Source organism: Fistularia commersonii, chromosome 12 (genome assembly GCF_037954325.1).
Source record: "Fistularia commersonii isolate RoL2024-O1a breed Wild chromosome 12, RoL_Fcom_v1.0, whole genome shotgun sequence".
Classification (NCBI taxonomy): Eukaryota; Metazoa; Chordata; class Actinopteri; order Syngnathiformes; family Fistulariidae; genus Fistularia; species Fistularia commersonii.
This window is the reverse complement of record NC_141295.1, coordinates 19,579,544-19,599,035: the sequence shown is the minus strand read 5'-3', so window position 1 is coordinate 19,599,035 and position 19,492 is coordinate 19,579,544. Positions and strand designations below refer to the sequence as shown.

General features: G+C 48.4%; 3 protein-coding genes across 4 annotated transcripts; all 3 read left to right on the top strand.

Moving 5' to 3' along the window:
* Positions 1-173: 173 nt before the first annotated feature.
* actb1 (actin, beta 1) lies at positions 174-3,621 on the top strand. Its single transcript, XM_086157594.1, has 7 exons — positions 174-311; positions 1,119-1,244; positions 1,350-1,589; positions 2,074-2,320; positions 2,401-2,592; positions 2,683-2,864; positions 2,960-3,621. Exons 1-7 carry the CDS (start codon positions 180-182, stop codon positions 3,101-3,103), a joined length of 1,263 nt encoding a protein of 420 aa, XP_086013720.1. The 5' UTR covers positions 174-179; the 3' UTR covers positions 3,104-3,621.
* A 2,335-nt stretch (positions 3,622-5,956) lies between these two features.
* On the top strand, positions 5,957-12,511 carry fbxl18 (F-box and leucine-rich repeat protein 18). Of its 2 annotated transcripts, none has more exons than XM_086157592.1 (7): positions 5,957-6,122; positions 7,194-7,391; positions 8,553-8,902; positions 9,038-9,173; positions 10,331-11,409; positions 11,731-11,949; positions 12,254-12,511. In XM_086157592.1, exons 1-7 carry the CDS (start codon positions 6,051-6,053, stop codon positions 12,408-12,410), a joined length of 2,211 nt encoding a protein of 736 aa, XP_086013718.1. In that variant the 5' UTR covers positions 5,957-6,050; the 3' UTR covers positions 12,411-12,511. The 2 variants fall into 2 exon arrangements, with proteins under 2 accessions (XP_086013718.1, XP_086013719.1); XM_086157593.1 differs by lacking the exon at positions 5,957-6,122 and adding an exon at positions 6,137-6,269.
* A 1,522-nt stretch (positions 12,512-14,033) lies between these two features.
* On the top strand, positions 14,034-18,324 carry ptcd1 (pentatricopeptide repeat domain 1). The gene is made up of 8 exons (XM_086157591.1): positions 14,034-14,555; positions 14,996-15,136; positions 15,278-15,496; positions 15,565-15,666; positions 15,773-16,399; positions 16,527-16,643; positions 17,068-17,250; positions 17,961-18,324. Exons 1-8 carry the CDS (start codon positions 14,127-14,129, stop codon positions 18,234-18,236), a joined length of 2,094 nt encoding a protein of 697 aa, XP_086013717.1. The 5' UTR covers positions 14,034-14,126; the 3' UTR covers positions 18,237-18,324.
* The last annotated feature ends 1,168 nt before the right edge of the window (positions 18,325-19,492 follow it).

The window sequence follows — 19,492 nt, the reverse complement described above, 5'->3', positions numbered from 1 at the left end:
GAAAGAGAAACGGGTTTGCACTGAAGGCCAAACGAGACGTTTTGTTGGTATCCAAATGACTTTTCGTGCAGTTTGTCTCCCCAAGTCCTGTCAGAGTGCAGCGCCGCCATCTGCATGGGCCACACCCAGTGGACGCGGCGCGACCAATCAGAAGCCGCCGTACGGAAAGTTCTCCTTATATGGAGAGGGGCTGCAGCGCGAGCGCTCTTAAAACCAAGCCATTCATTGGACCTCCATTGCAGTCGGGAAGTCGAGCCGAGCGGAGTAACACCCTCAGTCAGCCTCACAGACGCGAACCCTCCCTCACACAGGTAAGACCTCCAAGGCGGCGAACGCTCACATTCAAACTGGTTTTTATTCTTTTTTTTCTGTGGAAGACATTCTTAAAAGTTATAAAGAGGAATACCGGTTGATTTAGGGGTCGTGACGACTCGCCGGCAGAACTCCCCTCTCTCTTTATACATCTTCATTTGTCTGTTAAGCAAATGTAAAATGTTAAGCTAGCTCGCCGTCAGTTTAGGCTAGCTCGGTGACGCCGCCGGGATGAGGTCGTCCGTCAGGCCGCCTTTGTGGCCGGTGACCTCGGCTGCCGCTCCGGCGTCATCCCGCTGAGGTTAAACCGGTCTGCCAGAAAAGCTTTGACCTTATCTTTGGGTCTCCGGGTTTACAGACAAGATTAGACGGATTAAGACCAAAAGACTTAAGAGGTAAAAACTGAAGTCTGGATTTTTTTTTTATTTGTAAGTCTTATTAACGTGATGTCCGTCGCCTCCTCCGGGAAACGGGCACGACATCACCGCGTTCATTCAAAGGGACGCGGCGTTTCAGGCGTCCGTCGCCGCAGGCAGGACGCGGGCAAGCGGCTCAGACGATCCCGGTAAAGGGAGTGGCCGGTCGCCGGTGTCACCGGACCGCCGCCGTCTCTCACTTTTGCCTTATATGGCCATGGCCGGCCCGGGGAGACGCTGCCTTTGTTTCCGAGTTGCGGGTCCGGTCTGCGGGCTGCGCCACTGCGACATCCAGCGTCCGCGCTGCGGAACGACACTCCCTCCGCCGGAGCCACAGGTCACGTATATTTCTCAGAATCGATTTTAAACCACATTTTTCTCTCCAACCAGAAAATGGAAGACGAAATTGCCGCCCTCGTTGTTGACAACGGATCTGGTATGTGCAAAGCTGGCTTTGCAGGAGATGATGCTCCACGTGCTGTGTTCCCCTCCATTGTTGGACGTCCCAGACATCAGGTAGATTTTTAATCTTGCTTCCATAGCTGCATAAATTCTCAATGTAAGACTTTTTTTTTTTTTTACATTTCGAAAACTCTTAAATTCATTCCTGTGTCTCCCCAGGGTGTGATGGTTGGCATGGGCCAGAAAGACAGCTATGTTGGCGACGAGGCTCAAAGCAAAAGGGGTATTCTGACCCTGAAGTACCCCATCGAGCACGGTATCGTCACCAACTGGGACGACATGGAGAAGATCTGGCATCACACCTTCTACAATGAGCTGAGAGTTGCCCCTGAGGAGCACCCTGTCCTGCTCACAGAAGCTCCCCTCAACCCCAAGGCAAACAGGGAAAAGATGACCCAGGTAAAAGCACGCAGCAGCTACAAAGACAAGCCTGGTCTTAATTTAGCAGCAGGACTCTAGGGCTGGACTCTGTAGCTTCCTTACTGGTCTTCTGCTCAAACTGTCAATTCCCCCTGTTCCTTCAATCTCCAGGTTTCCTCTTTTCTGACCTCATCTGTCAACAGTGCGCAGACTACAGGTTTTTATCTGCACTGAAGCCTCTCGAATGTCTAGCATGAGCACTGCTTACAGCAGAGTAGACTTGTGTCGGATTACCTTACACTTCCTAATGACAATGGGTATTGCATGACGTAACCGTTCAATGGTGGCAGAAAAATTGGTACCTCCGGGTTTTAAAGCCGTCTGTTAAGATTGCTGCGTCTGTTAAGATTGCTGCTGTGTCTTCTTGACTGACTCACTAATCCTCACCATCCCCCCCTTTAGGTTGACTTGTTTCAATGTGTGGTCTGTGGCTAATGGTCCCACCCTGTCCTCTCTCTCTCAGATCATGTTTGAGACCTTCAACACCCCTGCCATGTACGTGGCCATCCAGGCTGTGCTGTCCCTGTACGCCTCTGGACGTACCACCGGTATCGTCATGGACTCTGGTGATGGCGTGACCCACACCGTGCCCATCTACGAAGGCTACGCCCTGCCCCACGCCATCCTCAGGTTGGACCTGGCTGGCAGGGACCTCACAGACTACCTCATGAAGATTCTGACTGAGAGGGGTTACAGCTTCACCACCACAGGTGAGCAGAACGACCGACAACACACCTGTTCTTTGAAGCTACGAGAACACAAATTAAATTTCCAAATCTCTCTCTGACAGCCGAGCGTGAAATTGTTCGTGATATCAAGGAGAAGCTGTGTTACGTTGCACTGGACTTTGAGCAAGAAATGGGTACCGCCGCCTCTTCCTCTTCGCTGGAGAAGAGCTACGAGCTGCCCGACGGACAGGTCATCACCATCGGAAACGAGCGATTCCGTTGCCCCGAGGCCCTCTTCCAGCCCTCTTTCCTCGGTACGTCGAGGCAGGACTCTAGAGTAGAAAGTGCGCCGGTCAGCGTCCAGTCCGGTGTTTGACCTTGCTCGGTTCTCCGTCTCTCCATAGGTATGGAGTCCTGCGGCATCCATGAAACCACCTTCAACAGCATCATGAAGTGTGACGTGGACATCCGTAAGGACCTGTATGCCAACACTGTGCTGTCTGGTGGCACCACCATGTACCCTGGCATCGCAGACCGCATGCAGAAGGAAATCACCGCCCTGGCCCCCACCACCATGAAGATCAAGGTAACGCTCGCCCTCGTGTGGATGGACACGGCGTCCCGTGTCTTTTGAGCTCTCGCTGGAGCCGGCGAAACTTAAATTCAATCCGTCCTCCGCAGATCATCGCTCCCCCAGAAAGGAAGTACTCCGTATGGATCGGAGGCTCCATCCTGGCCTCCCTCTCCACCTTCCAGCAGATGTGGATCAGCAAGCAGGAGTACGACGAGTCCGGCCCCAGCATCGTCCACAGGAAGTGCTTCTAAAGACTGTCATTCCCCTCCCGGCACACTGCTAAAACCCCAACGACTGGCTCGGCTTACACGCCCACACCAACACACTGGTGTACGCCGAGCCTACGACACCTCTTCCTATCTTCCCTCATCACTCTGGCTGTGGCACCGTGCCCCTGATGGGGAGAAACTCTGCGGGAAGTACAGAGCGTCCAGGCGGTGTGAATGTGAGGAACATGATGTCCATTGTTGTGTTTTGTGTAGGTCATTCCAGATGTCTTTGTTCACCACCTTATTTGCCTCTATGAAGGTTTATTCTCTGGGGGGTCCGACGCCCAACAGACCTGTAGTATTGCTTAATATGTAAATTATGTAATCTGAAACTTGTTTTGTTTTTGTACTTTCAGCCTTAAAATACTCGGTCCAGTTTGTTTTTGTCAGTATGCAAAAGACAAAGCTTCTACCTTGTATGGCAGTGTTTGAAGGATTGTGCAGGAGGCTTCCGAAGCCCCTCGTGTACAACACAACCCAATAAAGCGCACATGTCTTGACTTCTTTGTTCATTAATGATTTCATCAATTCCACCTGTTGCGCCGTCGCCAGGTTCCAATTGATTATTTAATCCGAGCACTGATTCCACGACTCTTCGGGCAGGCGCACGCTGATCCTCTTCAGCTAAAAAGCAGAACTCCACAGCTTTTCAGGTATTTGTCAGGTGTGAAGTGGCTGAAGACAAAGCCTTGTGTAAATAAGAACTAAAATGCTGTGTGTTGGACAATATTTTTAAGGTCCTTGTCTGACCCGCACTGGGTGAGTCACTTCTCATGGCAGACTTTCAAAGTAGGAGTAGCAGGAGTGGAAACCCTAAACCTCGTTCAATAGTTTTGAGTATTACGTGGGACAAATTCTGCATGCTTTTTCATCTAACGCAGTCACTTAAAAGTAGGTCTCAAAGTTTGATTAACTCCCATGATTCAAAGTTTACAGAGAACAGAACCTACAGTGATGGTTCGTTCACAACCACCTTCTGGCCGACGTGAGCGGCGCGCTGGCGCCCCTATTGCTGGTTCTATGGCCGTAATAAAAATGTTAAATTTATGAAAATTTGGTTAAACTAAAGGCGCATGTTTATTATAATAGCAGTATTTTCAAAGTCATCCAAAATAAGTGAATCTGATCGTCTTAAACTCTCGATTCTTAATATCTAGTTAATGCTGTTATATGCCTTTAATTGTCTTTAATGAATTTTTGTCTTTAATTTAATAGCTTTTAATTGTCTGGTTTTTATGAATTCACTTTTTTCCCATTCAAATCAATGAATGAAACACTAATATTTAAACAAAAAAAATGCTATTCAAGTGGGTCACTCGGTGTTAGATGAATAAGACTGATACACAGAATTACAATGAGAAAAATTTTTTTGGCAAAAAACTAAACGAAATGTAAGAGTATAACTGTAAAATAGATCAGAGTAAAACTTTTTTTTTTATTGAACATAAATCGAATATACAAATGTACAACCAAACATGGCAAGGGATGAGGAAGCAAAGGACATAAGGACATTTGTTCTGTATGTAATCAGAAGTTAATAGTGTTAACGGTTTGTGAGAAATTTATAATGCCAGACAAAAACAGAAATTAAAAGGAAATAAATAGACAAATAAAATTAAAAACGGAAAAAAATTGCAAGGGGAATATAACATGTAATTAAGTTGGCGGTTCACGAGGATTCTCAGACATCAAACTGTATATTTTTTGGTTTTTGGATTTTTCCATACGTTTTAAGGATTTTTTATATAATTCAAAATTGTTTATGAAGAAATTAAAATTTGGGGGACATTTTTGCATTCTGTTTTTGTGAATGAAGAACTTGGCCAGGCCTAAAATAACATTGACACATAATTCATCTGTTTTGTTGCTTAAAAGTAAACCAAATGTAAAGTCATCTCTTGAGAAGGAAACTGGTGACGATGGAAAATTATCTTTAACCCATTTTTGAGTTTTAGCCCAAAAGCCCTGTGCTTTTTCGCATGAGAAAAATATATGGTCAGTGGTTTCAATGTTGTCTTCACAAAATGTACAAATATTATCTTCCAAATTAAAGCGTCCCCTCAATAATTCGATCGGAGTAAAACTTTAAAAAAAATGTTTTATTGAACATAAATAGTACATACAAATATACATATGTACAAACAAACATGGCAAGGGATGAGGAAGCAAAGGACATAAGGACATTCGTTCTGTATGTAATCAGAAGTTAATAGTCTTAACGGTTTGTGAGAAATTTATAATGCCAGACAAAAACAGAAATTAAAAGGAAATAAATAAATAGAAAGACAAATAAAATTAAAACGAAAAAAAAAAAAAAAACCTTGCAAGGGGAATATAACATGTAATTAAGTTGGCGGTTCACAAGGAATCTCAGACATCAAACTGTATATTTTTTGGTTTTTGGATTTTTCCATAAGTTTTAAGGATTTTTTATATAATTCAAAATCATTTATGAAGAAATTAAAATTTGGGGGACATTTTTGCCTTCTGTTTTTGTGAATGAAGAACTTGGCCAGGCCTAAAATAACATTGACACATAATTCATCTGTTTTGTTGCTTAAAAGTAAACCAAATGTTATATCATCTCTTGAAAAACAAACTGATGACGATGGAAAATTATCTTTAACCCATTTTTGAGTTTTAGCCCAAAAGCCTTATACTTTTTCGCATGAGAAATAGTCAGTGGTTTCAATGTTGTCTTCACAAAATGTACAAATATTATCTTCTAAATTAAAGCGTCCCCTCAATAATCCGTCCGTACTAAAACACCGCGTTGGCACCGGAAGTGTGTGTCGGTGTCACCGCCAAACTCTTCCGTCTCGGTGCGCCGCCAAACATCTTCCGTGTCACCGGAGGATCCGCGATGGCCGCCCGACCGCCTGTCGGACCGCAGCGGCTCCTGGCCGGATGAGCGTCCGGACTCCCGTGCATGATGAGCGGGGCTGCGAGTGGACGTCCGGACGGCGGGGACCGACGCGCTCCCCCGGCGGGCGCGGTGCCGGTAATCCCCGGGGACAGCCTTCCGCCGAGCGCGGCGAGCGGCTAACCCACGGCCGCTCCTGTCATCGCGGCTAACTTTGTTTTTCGTTAAATACGACTTTTTTTTTGTCGTCGGCTTGGATTATAAGTAAATGTGAAATACGCGCAGGTGTGTTTGCACCCTTTTCCTCTTCTGACAGAAGCGTTTTAGCATCGCAGCTAATTGTAAAATCATGTCATGCTAATGGAGTGATTGAGGAGCAGAGAAGGCAGGGAGATGTTGGAGGGCCGTCAGAAGGACACCGCATGGTAGATGTTCTGGAGGTCAAGCCAGATGGTTTGGACGTGGACAGAGGAGGGATGGAGAAGATCTGGGTGGAAGGAGGCTGAGGTGGGAGGAGAACCAGAAGGGAGGTTTATGCAAGATTCAAAGCGTTTATTGTCCCATGCAGTGCAGAAACCAGGGGAGAAGAGTGAAAAACATGGTTATAAATATGAATATAAATATGGATGTGAACAGTGAGTTGAGTCCAGTGCACCAAGACTTTTGAGAGCGGCTCACAAAGTGCGAGTGTAGAAGCTGTAGAAGTGTCTGAAGTGGAGGGAGAGGATGGCAATGGAGCTGGTCCTGCAGGAGAAGGTGAGGTGGAGACCGAGGAGGCACCAGAAGGAAGCTGCTCAAGGAAGGAGAGTCATTTGTTTGGTAGTTTCAGGAAATCCACCTGGGATGTTGAGAGGAAACCTCTGGAGTGATCTCACAGGAGTATCTGCAAAAAAAAAAAAAAAAGCATTGTTTTTAAACAAAACAACTAAAATGGTCCCTTAAAATCACCAGAACATGAGCTATGACTACTGATAACAACAACAAAAGTAATAATAATATCTGTTCAACTCTGTCAGTCACTCAGTTACATTACTCCTGTTCCTCTTCTCAGAGGCTGTTTGCAATACAATGCAATATATTTATATTCTATAACTTTCTTTTATCACTCAGGGTTGAGTTGATGCTTCCAGAATTTGGCTAAAATCTGTCTGAAGTGGCTAAAGACACCCAATTTTCCCCCATCACCACTTTTTGTCCCCTCCCCCCCAGGCTGTCCGTGAAGAGGACGCGATGGCTTGCACGTCGGTGGGAATGTCGGATTTGTCCGACGAGATCCTGCTGTGCATCCTGCGCCACATCCCGGTGTGCGACCTGCTGATGAACGTGGCTCAGGTGTGCAGGAAGTTGCACACACTGTGCCACGACAAGACGCTGCTGGCGCACGTCAGCCTGTCTGACGAGTACACGGTAAGGCCTTTGGCGGAAGAAGCGGCGAGACGTCTTGTAAATTGGTTGATTTTCCCCACATATTCATGCAATGTGTTTGAATAATGTGATGAAATTGAGTTTATAGGGGTAAAGTCACGCGTGTGCTGTAATGCAGCGGTCCCCGAACCCCATGGCTGCACAGAAAGAATAAATAACTTACATTATTTCTGTTTCATTATTATCCAAGTCTGAACAATGTTTTATTTTAGAAATGACCAAATTCTCTGCTTTCCATCCGTCTATGAGTCACTCTTGACGTGATGCTTTAGTGCTAATCGCTAATGCTAATAAACCCACAAGCTTGCAAAATGAGCGAGAAACAAATGTCTTTGTAAAGTTTCTTTGCAAAGGGAAAAAGGCCCAGTGAGGAGACAGAAGAAAATCCCTCCTGCAGAGTTACTGTACAAGACATCTGTGTATTTATAGTTCCATCCATATATTGCCGTCTGTTAATCATATTAATCACTACCTATTTGTACACAATCTGCACATAATGATTATCCACCTCTACTCGCACTAGCGGTAAAAATATGTGCATTTATTCTTTAATACAGCATTTATCTGTAAAAACTGCACATTCTGTACATGCACTTCTGCTTTTTGCACTGATTAGATGCGAACCTCGCCACTCTGTTTCCTTACATGTGAAATGACAATAAAATTGAATCTAATCCAAACAAGAAAGCTGCATTTAACTGACAATACCTGGAGACCCGCTTCAAATATGGTGATTCCCAGCACCTAACCTGCTCTGCATAACATGCGGCAACCCTACTTTTATGTTTGTTTTGTGGTGTATCTATTTTGAAGGCGTATTTAAGCGTTACCATAGCGACCAGAGAGCGTTTGGGGGGCAGAGAGGATGTTACTCTTGTGATCCTCTTGTTGCCACATGTCATGTAAAGTTACATCCAAGTACACATTGGAGTGACATTTGTCATCACATTTACAAAATGCCACCGTTTTTGTGTCGGCCGTATCATTTTATTTTGTTGTATTTATCCGCCGCACCTCACAGGCCGGTCCGTGGAAATATAATCTGACGTTAGATTAGCGGTCCGTGGGGGACCGCCGCTGTGATGTATGGAATATTTCTTCTTCCTTTTTCCCGTATCTGGAATTTATGTTTGTCCTCTCCAGGTGAACGACTCTTTGGTTCGGCATCTGCTGAAGCGCCTGGCCAATCACGTCCGCTCCCTCAGCCTGAACGGCGTGTACTGGCTGTCGGGGTCGGCCGTGGAGCATCTGACCCGCTGCCGGGCGGTGACGCACCTGGACGTCACCGGGTGTAACCTGACCTCGCTCCGCCTGTCCCGCCTCCTCTCCTCGCTCACGCTGCTCCGCTCGCTGGCCTTCGACGTGAGGTCCGGCTTCAACGCCGCCCAGCTCAGCTCCGAGGCCGTGGACCGGCTGAGCCGCCTGGCGGAGCTCAGGCAGACGCTGCTGACGCCCAGCTACGGGGTGGTGCCCTGCTGCGCCCAGCTACGCAAGTAAGAGCAGGTCCAAGGCCGCGCACGTCCGAAGTCATCGGAACCAACTTTAAGACTCGAATAGGCCGCTGAATAATAATCCTGAACGCACGTCAACCGCCGCCGCTACAAAGCTAGAGGTGTTTTGGTTTGCAGGCTGATGCTGCAGTTTGACATTTCGGACGTGACGCGGGAGGGCGTGGGCGTCTGCTGTCAGCTGATGGTGGGTCAGAGCAGCGTCCCGCATTATCAGCAGCTGGAGGAGTTCAGCGCCAGACTGGCCCCCGGAGAGGTGAGCGCCATCAGGGAAATACTGCATTTTCTGCACTGGAATATAAGCCGCGCCCCACTTACTTGTGAAAGAAAAATAGATGTTTCTATACACTGCTCAAAAAAATAAAGGGAACACTTAAAAAACACATCCTAGATCTAAATGAATGAAATATTCTTATGAAATACTTTGCTCTTTACACAGTTGAATGTGCTGACAACAAAATCACACAAAAATGATCCATGGAAATCAATTGTATCAACCCATGGAGGTCTGGATTAGGAATCACACTCCAAATTAAAGTGTAAAAACAAACTCCAGGCTGATCCAACTTTGATGTAATGTCCTTAAAACAAGTCACAATGAATGTGTGTTGCTTCCTGAGTGGACACTATGATTTCACACAAGTGGGATTGACTTGGAGTTACATTGTGTGGTTCAAGTGTTCCCTTTATTTTTTTGAGCAGTATATATAAGCCGCACCGGACTATAAGCCGCAGATATCCACGTTGTGAAACGAGATATTTACACGGACAGAATTTGTAAATGTTTTTTTACCGCAATTGTTTCCAAACGGCGCCTGGAACACGGCAGTAAAACAGCCGATCAGAATAAACAGAAAAGTCATGGATGTCTTTCTTCCTCCTCCTCCTCCCGTGCTCTCAAACCACTGAAGTCTTCTTCTTCTTCAGTGTCTTCAGAGTTGAAGAGCCTCAGAAAATCTCCGTCACACCTTTTCACACAGTGGTGCAGCAGTGCAGAAGGAAGCTCTTTGCTCGCGGACGGTTTTTGGGAATGATTTCTCGCTGCTGCTCATCCAAACCGAACACACAACTTAAAAGCAGCATTTCTTCGTGTGCTTTCCATGATGAGGGCGTGAAAAATATTTTGGTTGTCGTGCCGCGTCTTGCGTTGAGTGCACCAAAAACTAGCGTCGTCTTCTTCTCTGCACTGACATTTTGCGTCCGTCTTATTTTTGCACTTCCTGCTCGAGCGCCGCCTGATGGCCGTTAGCGAAGAAAACTCGAAGAAAGCTGCATCGTTGTATAAGCGGCAGGAGTCAAAGCGGAGTAGCGGCTTATAGTCCGGAAAATACGGCAGTCCTGCATCTGTTGCTGTTTCACAGCTTGCAGGAACATTGTGTGTGTGTGTGTGTGTGTGTGTGTTGATGTCTTCAGGTCAACCAGACCTTGCTGCTGCTCTACCTGGCTGTGTTCAGCGTCCACGTTCCGGAGCGTCTCCGGATATTCCTGGTGTCGATCCCCGGGCCGAACCCCGCGCACTGGCCCGCCGCCGCCTCGCTGGCCCAGCGCCTGGGTCAGCGCGGCGACCTGGAGGCGCTGCAGCTTCCTCGCTCCTGGGTGGATTCGCTGTCGCTGAAGCGAGCCCTGGAGGGCAGCAGCCCCAAACACCTCAGCTTCAGCCGCTGCCCGGCCCTGTGGCCGCAGGTGTTCCGCTCGCTCCTGGAGGGGGGGGTGAAGGACGCCGCGCAGCTGATCAGCCTCAACCTCAGCGGCATCAACCACGTGCCGTACTCGGAGTGCAGGAACGTGGAAGATCAGCTGGTCGCCGCCACCATGGGCCGCTTGGCCGTCAGCTGCGGCAACCTGAAACACCTGAACCTGATGCACACGCATTACCACCATGAAAACACACCGGGGGCCGGCGGGGAAACGCACTTGTGCGCGAGCTTGGCCCAACTCAGACACCTGCGCTCCCTCACCCTGCCCGCCTGCGCCTTGTCCGACGGCGTGAGCACCAATCACATCCGTACGCAGAACTCCTCTTCCTCCTCGCTCTTCCTGGGGTTGAAGAAACCTCCTCGCGTGGGACTCCAGAACTATAAGCCGGATTCCGACGCCTCCCTGCCGGGGGACGGCACCTCCGGGCTCGCTCGACTCGTCGCCGGCTGCCCTTTTTTACAGACTCTGGAGATCATCGGGCCGGGGTTCGCCTCGGCCCTCCCCCGGCTGGAGCCCTGCACCCGTGCCGGCGTGGAGCCCCGCGGTATGTGCGCGTGGGCTCAAGGAGTCGGCGACGCACACTTGGCCGCGCTGGAAGCCTTGCCTCTGTTGCGGCGCCTGACGCTGGCCGGCCTCCCCGGCGTCCTCAGAGGGACGGGGCTGGTCCAAGTGGCGCAGAAGTGCAGAGACTTGCAGGTGTTATCGCTTGCCAACATGGGATCTCTGAAAACCATGAACTACACCTCAGCCCTGCTGGAGGCCCTGAAACACTGCACACAGCTACGAGAACTCAGGTCAGGACGCTCAGGTCTTTGCGTCGCCATTTACATTCGCAGGATTGCGTGTGTCCGCCGCAGCCGAGCGGCACTGAAAACGGTAACCGTCACAATACCGAGATGTTCATTATCATTATCACGTCCGGTCGCAGACGCTTAAATTAATGCCGTCAGAAATAATCCGGCATAATTCTCTCTGCGGCACAAACAGTGCATCTATTGCTCAGACGTGTGTCAGGTACCGAAGTGTTTTTATTCTGCGAATTCAATCAAAATACGTGTTTTTCATTCAATATTTGTAATTCTCTTTTGCATTTTTAACCCCGCCTGTGCTTTCAGGTTGGAGCAGCCCTACCTGAACGCCAACGCGTCCTTCTTCGAGGCTCTTTCCTGCTGCTCAAGTCTGCAACGTTTCTGCCTCATCTCACGCAGCGGCACCTTCGACCCGTCGGCCACCGAAGCGTTCATGGAGCGCTGCCGCCACGTCATCATGTGCCACATGTTAATAGGCGGCACTTTGGTGGCCTGTCGCACTCTGCAGAAAACTCTCCTGGACAGGTGGGCCCTTTGCACAAGTGAAGTCGGGCTCGGCGTTGCTTCGTGTTTCGGAAGAATCTCGTGCTCGGATTCGCAACGCAAACAAACCCTGCGCTCGAGTCGGGCATCGCGGCGCCCGTTTTCGTTTGGACGCGTGTCAGAAATGACCAATAAAATACGACGCCGCAGGGATATTCACCGCACAGTCGTCTCCATACGAAGAGCCTAAACTTATAACTATCTCACTTTTCCCGTTTTCTGACGTCAGATGCTCGGTGTCCCGCTGTAAGAGCGACAATGAGCTGTTCTCCCCCTCTGTTTTTAGATTTTCCACGGAGCGCTCGGCACTCAGCGTGGTCATCTATCCGTTACAGCACGAAGACCTGCCTTCGGTGGTCAGAGATATCCCGCTTACGCTGCTGGACCGGATCACGTTGTTCCAGAGTCACGTGGCCCAGCCGCCACACTTGTCACCATGGTGATGTCGCCACCAAAATGCTGATTGTGATCGGTGCTCGACAGCCGAAGGGCCGTGTTTGTTTTTTCTTGCGGGAAATAAAGTTTACAGTTGAATGACTCAGAGGCCAACTGTCCCTTTTTAAAAAAAAAATTTTTTTTATATATGAAGTAAGTTAGCAGGGTAAAAGACCGTGAATGAAACAAAGGCGGCCGTGGTGAGATGGGGAGGATTGGGAATTGGCTGGTAAATTGACAGGTAGTTGGTGGCCGTTTTTACAACTGTTGTATAATGGCGACAACTAAAGTGCAACAGGTTTGTACAGCAATTAGTGCGCAAGACTAAAAAAAGTGCAAGTAGAAAAGACGATACTCAAGTGCATCTCAACATCAGAAGAAAAGAAGAAGAAATGCCTTTATGGTCACATAAAGTTCTACATCGGCCAGGACTCCCTTGTAAGTGGTTTTTAATCTCAATGGGACTTTTTTCCTGGTTAAATAAAGGTTGAATAAAAAAAAAAAGAGCACAACATCATCGGTAATAGCAGGTTTCTCTGTACTGTTAAAATGTGTCAAATGTGGATATACTAAAAATATCATTTAATTGATAGGAATGAAATATATTCAAAAATGTGATTCCATGGTTTAACTTTTGAAACAGGAACGTTTGATTGTGTTTCCGGGCGGAAGTTATTCTTGGTCGCACAGGAACAACAATCAAACCCAGATACGTCGATCGCCTAAATGACATTACATTAGTTATTTAACAGACGCTTTTATCCAAAGAGACTTACAAGAAGAATAAAAGAAGAACAAAATAAAAGAAAGTAAAGCCCGAGGCAAAAGATGCACTTCAATATTATGAATGACATCGACCCATTGAAGGAATTATTGAGGTTAATATTGAAGATAATATTTGTGCATCTTGTGAGGATAATATTGAAACTAAAGACCATATATTTTTCTCGTCCGAAAAAGTACTAACCTTCTGGGATAAAACTCAAAAATGGATTAAAGAGAAATTTCCATCATCACCAATTTCTTTCTTAAGAGATGATGTAACATTTGTTTTACTTTTAGGAAACAAAAGAGATGACCTTTGTGTCAATGTTATTTTTAGGTCTGGCCAAGTTCTTCATACACAAAAACAGAATGCAAATGTTCCCCCAATTTTATGATCTTTGTAAACGATTTTGAATTATATAAAAAAAAAATCTTTGAAACTTAATGGAAAAATCCAAAAACTAAAGAGTTTACAGTTTTATGACTAATATTCCTTTAGAGCCACCAAGTTAAATACATATTGTATTCCCTTTGCCATTTTCAATTTTTTTATTTTTCATTTATCATTATTAATATTGTTATTGTTATTAATTTTTAACTTTGTTTTAAATGTAGTAATTATTTTCCCCCCATGTTAATATAATTGACATTTGATTCTATTTAGCCATGTTTGTGTGTTCATATGTTTTGTCTGTTTATACCATATATGTTCAATAACATTTTAAATAAAAAAAGAAAATTAAACCTTGCTAGCCAGCAGATATCGCTTATATCCGAATATATTGACCAGAAAAGTAAAGCAGACCAAGCGATGTTTATCGATCCGCATCGATTATTCTGGTCTGACGCGGTCGGTTGAAGGCGGAAACACGCCGGAGCTCCGCCGGACCTGCGAGCTCACCGGGCGGCTTCATCCTCTCGGTTTCCCCGGTGGAAACTCATCCGAGCAGCTGAGCGAAATGTTCACCGCGGTGGCGCGTTTGTGCGCCCGAAACGCGGGGACCGTCGCCGGGTATCGACCCCGGCTTCCGGCGCGGAGGAGCCCGCTGCGCCCGCCGCCGCCGCCGCCGCCGCCGCGGGCATCCGGCCTCCTCGCCGCGGCTCCGGGGGCTCCCGACGGGCGGCCCGGGGCTCTGACCACCGGAGGGGAGGCGGATCCACCGGAGGACCGGGTGTCCTTCGGCTCCCTGTCCGCAGACATGGCCTCCAGGAGGCTGTTCAAGAAGAGCGGCCCGGCCTGGCAGGAGCTCAGATACGTGGAGGACCAGGAGGACCAGGAGGACCGGGAGGACCGGGAGGACCGGGAGCGTCCTCGCCGCCGCCCTGGAAGGTCAAACACCCCATACTGGTACTTCTTACAGTGCAAGAAACTCATCAAGGAGAACAAGGTCAGTGGGAGACGAGCCATCATCGATGTCTCCTTTCTAACGAGCTGTTTGTTCATCTTCCAGTCAGAAGATCGCAGGTTCAGAGGAATAAAAAGCAGGACCTTTAAAAGCAGAACAACCTGCGATCATAGCAGCATCTCTGGGTTGCAATCAAAAAAAAATAAAGGTATTTGTCCCTGACGGGCATCTGGGGAGAGATTGGAAAAATAGAAGATCTGCAATGTCAATAAAACAAACAACTAGAAGAAGAAGTAGCTAAATATGTAGAAAGAAAAGAGCAAAGATGTTGAAAAGTGGAAAAAAGAGTTTTGACTGCAGCCGATGAGCGCTCTGGGGTAAAAACTGTTCGTTTTTGCCTTGATTGTCCAAAAACCTCCTTCTTGACGGCAACGGTGGGAGGATCTGGGAATGCGCGAAGATGATCTCTTGCGTTGTCACAGCTGCAGGAAGCCCTGGAGATGTTCAGCAGAGACATGCTGCAGGAGGAGAGGCTGCAGCCGCTGGAGTTCAACTACAGCGTCCTGATGGGAGGCTGCGGTCGAGCGGGGCGGCTCAAGGAGGCCTTCAGGCTCTACAACGACGTGAGGACACTCGTCACACAAGACATTATCTCATATTCCCCCAAAATGAAGACAGGATGCTTTCCTTTCCTGCGTTTCTGTTGCTGGGTTATATATCTGGTATCTATCCACGCTTCCACGCCGCATGTGTGTGTTTTCTAGATGAAGAAACGAGGACTGGAGGCCGGTGACGCCACCTACACCGCCCTCTTCAACGCCTGCGCCGAGACGCCGTCCAAACAAGCCGGACTTCAGCGCGCGTTGAAGTTGGAGCAGGAGCTCCGGCGTAAAAACATCCTGCTCAGCACCATCACGTATCACGCCCTCCTGAAGACGCACGCCGTCACCAACCATCTCCGAGCCTGTTTACACACCTTCAGGGTAGGCGTCCGAGGTTCTCCCGCTGGAGGGCCCGCTCCACCCCTGACCGGCTCGTACCCTCTTTGCAGGAGATGCTGCAGAACGGCCACGTTGTGACGCAGGAGACGTTCCACTACCTGCTGATGGGATGTTTGAAGGACAGAGAAATCGGGTTCCGACTGGCTCTGCAGGTTCTTTCCTTCCTCGATCTCGCCGATTTGCGTCGGCGGCGGAAGTTTTGAGCCGGGATCGGCCGGGGGTCGTGTAGATTTCCTCAGCCGTCTGGGTTTGTTCCAGGTTTGGCGTCAGATGCTGAGGTCCGGGATCCGTCCGGACACCAAGAACTATAACCTTCTCCTGCGGACGGCGCGGGACTGTGGCGTCGGCGATCCGGCCGTGGCCTCCGACCTTCTCCTGAGGCCCGAGGCGGAGCGTCCGAGCGGGAGGCCTCACGCGGAGACGCATCGCAAAGCCGCGATCGATGTGGATCTTCTTGAGAAGCAGCTGTTCGTCCAGCACGGCCGTGGCAGCGGCGAAGACGGGTCTCCAGAAGGAAGACCCGCCCACCTGGTTCCAGCGAGACCGCAAGAGACGTCCTTGGTGCCTTTTGTTGAAGCCCCCAGCCTCCTGGACCTTTTTGAGGGCAAAGGAGGCGGCGTGGTCTCCTTTGGCGCGCTGAGCGGCGCTTCGGACAGGCTCGCCCTGATCGGAGGAGGGAAGGGATTCCTGGAGAAGATGGCGGCTCAGGGTCTGGCCCCGGACCTCAGGACTCTGACCCTGTTGGCCGACACGCTGGAGCCCGGCCGCCGGTCTCTGCAGATGCTGCTGAAGGTGGCCAAGCAGCACGAGCTGAAGCTGGACGCCGCCTTCTTCAACTCGGCGGTCCGACGAGCGTCCAGAGCCGGAGACCTGGAGACGGCAAAGGTACGACAGAAGGCAGGCGGTTTCCGATGTGCCGCTCAAGTGGTAATCAGTGAGTAGCGACCTAGCGAGTGAAAGGTTTCCTTGTCATGTTCCTGAATCCGCCTGTTTCCGGGGAACGTCTCCGCAGTCCGTGCTGGGCGTGATGCGACAGCGCAACGTGGCGGTGGACGCGCGGACGTTCGGCAGCCTCGCCCTCGGCTGCCAGCGGCAGGAGGAGGGCCTGCAGCTGCTGGAAGACATGCAGGTGAGCACGCCGCCGTTTTCACTTCTGCTAGTTTTCCCGGACAGAAGGGTCGAGGAAAACGGCGTGCCGCCGAGAACGGATGAACACGGCGGTGTCGCGGGCAGCGGACCAGCGGAGGGGCATTGGAGACTTTTTTTAGGGTTTAGAAAGAAGTAATCGCAATGAATTGTACCAAGTAGTCTTATAAGAACGCTGGTGATCAGCTGCTACATGGACTTTCTTACCAAACTGATCTTTAAAGGTGGACTGGAACGGACGGACGGGTGCAAGCGGTGAAAACGGCCCTGAATCTGGGCGTGTTTTCTTTAAAGATCGTCTCCAGGCGATCGGGATTTCTTCCCGCCTGACCGGCTTCTCATGAGCTAAACGCTCAGAACTGAAGTCCTTCAGATATTCAGCCCTGACGGACGCTTGTGTTTTCCAGAAGGCCGGATTCAAGCCGAACGTCCACGTGTTCTCCGCCCTGGTCGGCCGAGCGGCTCGCCGACTGGACTACGTTTACCTTAAAAGGATCCTGAAAAGCATGCGGGACACGGGGGTGAAGCCCAACGAGGTGCTCATCAGACAGCTGGAGTTTGCAGCCCAGTATCCTCCCAACTATGACCAGGTGAGGTTCCACACCGGCCAGCAATCCTCCTTCGCTTTTAATATTTATATTTACTCACAGTTTGCACACGGAATTTCTCTCCTACACACTGCAGATGGGGTGACACTCGTGAAACAATCAATATTTATATTGATACGCTTTGTAGGACGCCATCATCATTATCGTATCATTTTTACTCCCCACGGTTCCAACTGTGCACCCGTCATTTCTATAACCGTTCCCTGCACGAGGCATTTCTTTTTATATCTTTTTTATTCTGCTGTGTATATTGTACATATTCTTTGTTTATTTGAATCTATATCCTTTATTTGCAGATTATTTTTATTACTTTGCACACTTTTCTACTTGTAATGCTGCTGACTTTCCTTGTTGTAGAATCAATAAAGTCAGTCTTATCTAACAAGTAAAAATGCAAATAGAGGTTAAGGCTGCTGACTCTCAGAAAGCATCTGCGAAAAAGATTGAAAAAAAACCTCAGGATTTTCTAGCTAACAACAAATGGATGGAGAATAAAGAACGCTTACATTTTAGATATAAGACTTTTCCAGACACGACGCTGCAGTAAAACAAGGTTTTCTGGATACAAAAATGGTCAAATGACAAGGCATAGATTTCTGTTTAAACACTGCAAAGCTCTATGTTGCTGATGTATCTGATTAACATTTTCATGTCTTTTGTTATTCCTCCCTCTGTATCCCTGCCCGCTCTAGTACAAGTCCAGGAACAACTATCTGGTTCACATCGACGGTTTCCGTGGTTACTACCAGCAGTGGCTGCAGGCCATGCCGGCTCAGGACGGCGAGGATGAGGAGGCGGCGGCGGCGGCGGCGCTGCCCGAGCTGAAAGGGGAAGCTGCCGATGGACTGACCGAGGCCGAGAGGAACCAGAGAGCCGCGGCCAGGAGGTACCGACCTCGGAGTAAGGCCAGCAAGGCCAGCGAGGCCAGCGAGGGCGGCGCTGCGGCGGCGCTGGAGCTCCACGGGTGAACGGCACGCCTCTGGAGTCTGTGGACGAAGTTTGCACGGCCCCCAAGACTGATGTCGCTGCACTTCAAATCAATAAATATAATGTTTATATTCATGGGCCAATGTTACATTCAAATGCTTTCATCATCACTGGCATCTATATATGTAACATAGACAATGATGGAAATTATTTATTTTATCACAAAACCCTTTTTTTGCCACGTGTGTTTTCCTATCTGATCGCTTTTCTAAACTAAATAGAACCCTCATTTTTGTCAACGCATTTATTCCACATGGGTATTAGTTGATTAAATGAGAAGTAACAATTTAGAGAACCGTTGTCTGCACGATATAGTCTGAAAACACTGCACAAGACAGCAAATGTGCATTTTGTGTGGAAATAAAAAGCACTGGTGAGGGTTTCCTTAAGATAAAATGCCTACTAACAATCAGGAGTGCACTGATTTAGTGACCGTAAGACAGAATATATGTGTGTGAATGAGAGGAACTCAGGTGGAACGGTGAGGCTACAGGGAGTGGAGATCAAGAAGCTGGAGGATTTCAGGTACTTGGGGTCAACAGTCCAGAGCAACGGAGAGTGTGGAAAAGAGGTGAAGAGACGGTCCAAGCAGGTTGGAATGGGTGGAGAAAAGTGTCAGGGGTACCAAGAGATAGAAGAACATCAGCCAGAATAAAAGGAAAGGTGTACAAGACAGTGGTGAGACCAGAGATGATGTTTGGACTAGAAACTGTTCCAGTGACCAGAAGACAGGAGACAAGAGGTGGAGGTTGCAGAGATGAAGATGTTGAGGTTCTCTTTGGGAGTGACCAGGATGGAGAGGATCAGGAATGAGTCTATCAGAGGGACGGCACATGTACGATGTTTTGGAGAGAAGGTCAGAGAAGCCAGACGGAGATGGTTGGGTCATGGACAGAGGAGGGATAGAGAATATATTGGTAGACGGATGCTGGAATTGGAGCTGCCAGGCAAGAGGTCTGGAGGAAGACCAAAGAGAAGATTTATGGACGTCGTGAGAGAGGATATGAAGGTAGTTGGTGTGAGAGAGGAAGATCCAGAGAAGAGGGTTAGATGGAGAAAGTTGACTCGCTGTGGCGACACCTGACGGGAAAAGCCGAAAGAAGAAGAAGAAGAAGAAGGATGAAGAATCTATGGGAGACAAAGTGTTCCCGTCTATACTCTTAATGAATCAGCAAGAAGTGAGAAAGAAGATGGCAGAAATAAAGCACAAAAGAGGCAACTTCGACTTTATAATGGG

Bases quoted from the DNA above. Each gene is read 5' to 3' on its own strand.
- actb1 (XM_086157594.1), top strand. From the start codon at position 180: ATGGAGAGGGGCTGCAGCGCGAGCGCTCTTAAAACCAAGCCATTCATT. The intron at 312-1,118 runs GTAAGACCTCCA...CTCTCCAACCAG, and splicing joins GCGAACCCTCCCTCACACAG to AAAATGGAAGACGAAATTGC. The intron at 2,593-2,682 runs GTACGTCGAGGC...GTCTCTCCATAG, and splicing joins CTTCCAGCCCTCTTTCCTCG to GTATGGAGTCCTGCGGCATC.
- fbxl18 (XM_086157592.1), top strand. From the start codon at position 6,051: ATGATGAGCGGGGCTGCGAGTGGACGTCCGGACGGCGGGGACCGACGC. The intron at 6,123-7,193 runs GTAATCCCCGGG...CCTCCCCCCCAG, and splicing joins CCCCGGCGGGCGCGGTGCCG to GCTGTCCGTGAAGAGGACGC. The intron at 7,392-8,552 runs GTAAGGCCTTTG...TGTCCTCTCCAG, and splicing joins GCCTGTCTGACGAGTACACG to GTGAACGACTCTTTGGTTCG.
- ptcd1 (XM_086157591.1), top strand. From the start codon at position 14,127: ATGTTCACCGCGGTGGCGCGTTTGTGCGCCCGAAACGCGGGGACCGTC. The intron at 15,497-15,564 runs GTAGGCGTCCGA...CCCTCTTTGCAG, and splicing joins CCTGTTTACACACCTTCAGG to GAGATGCTGCAGAACGGCCA. The intron at 17,251-17,960 runs GTGAGGTTCCAC...TGCCCGCTCTAG, and splicing joins ATCCTCCCAACTATGACCAG to TACAAGTCCAGGAACAACTA.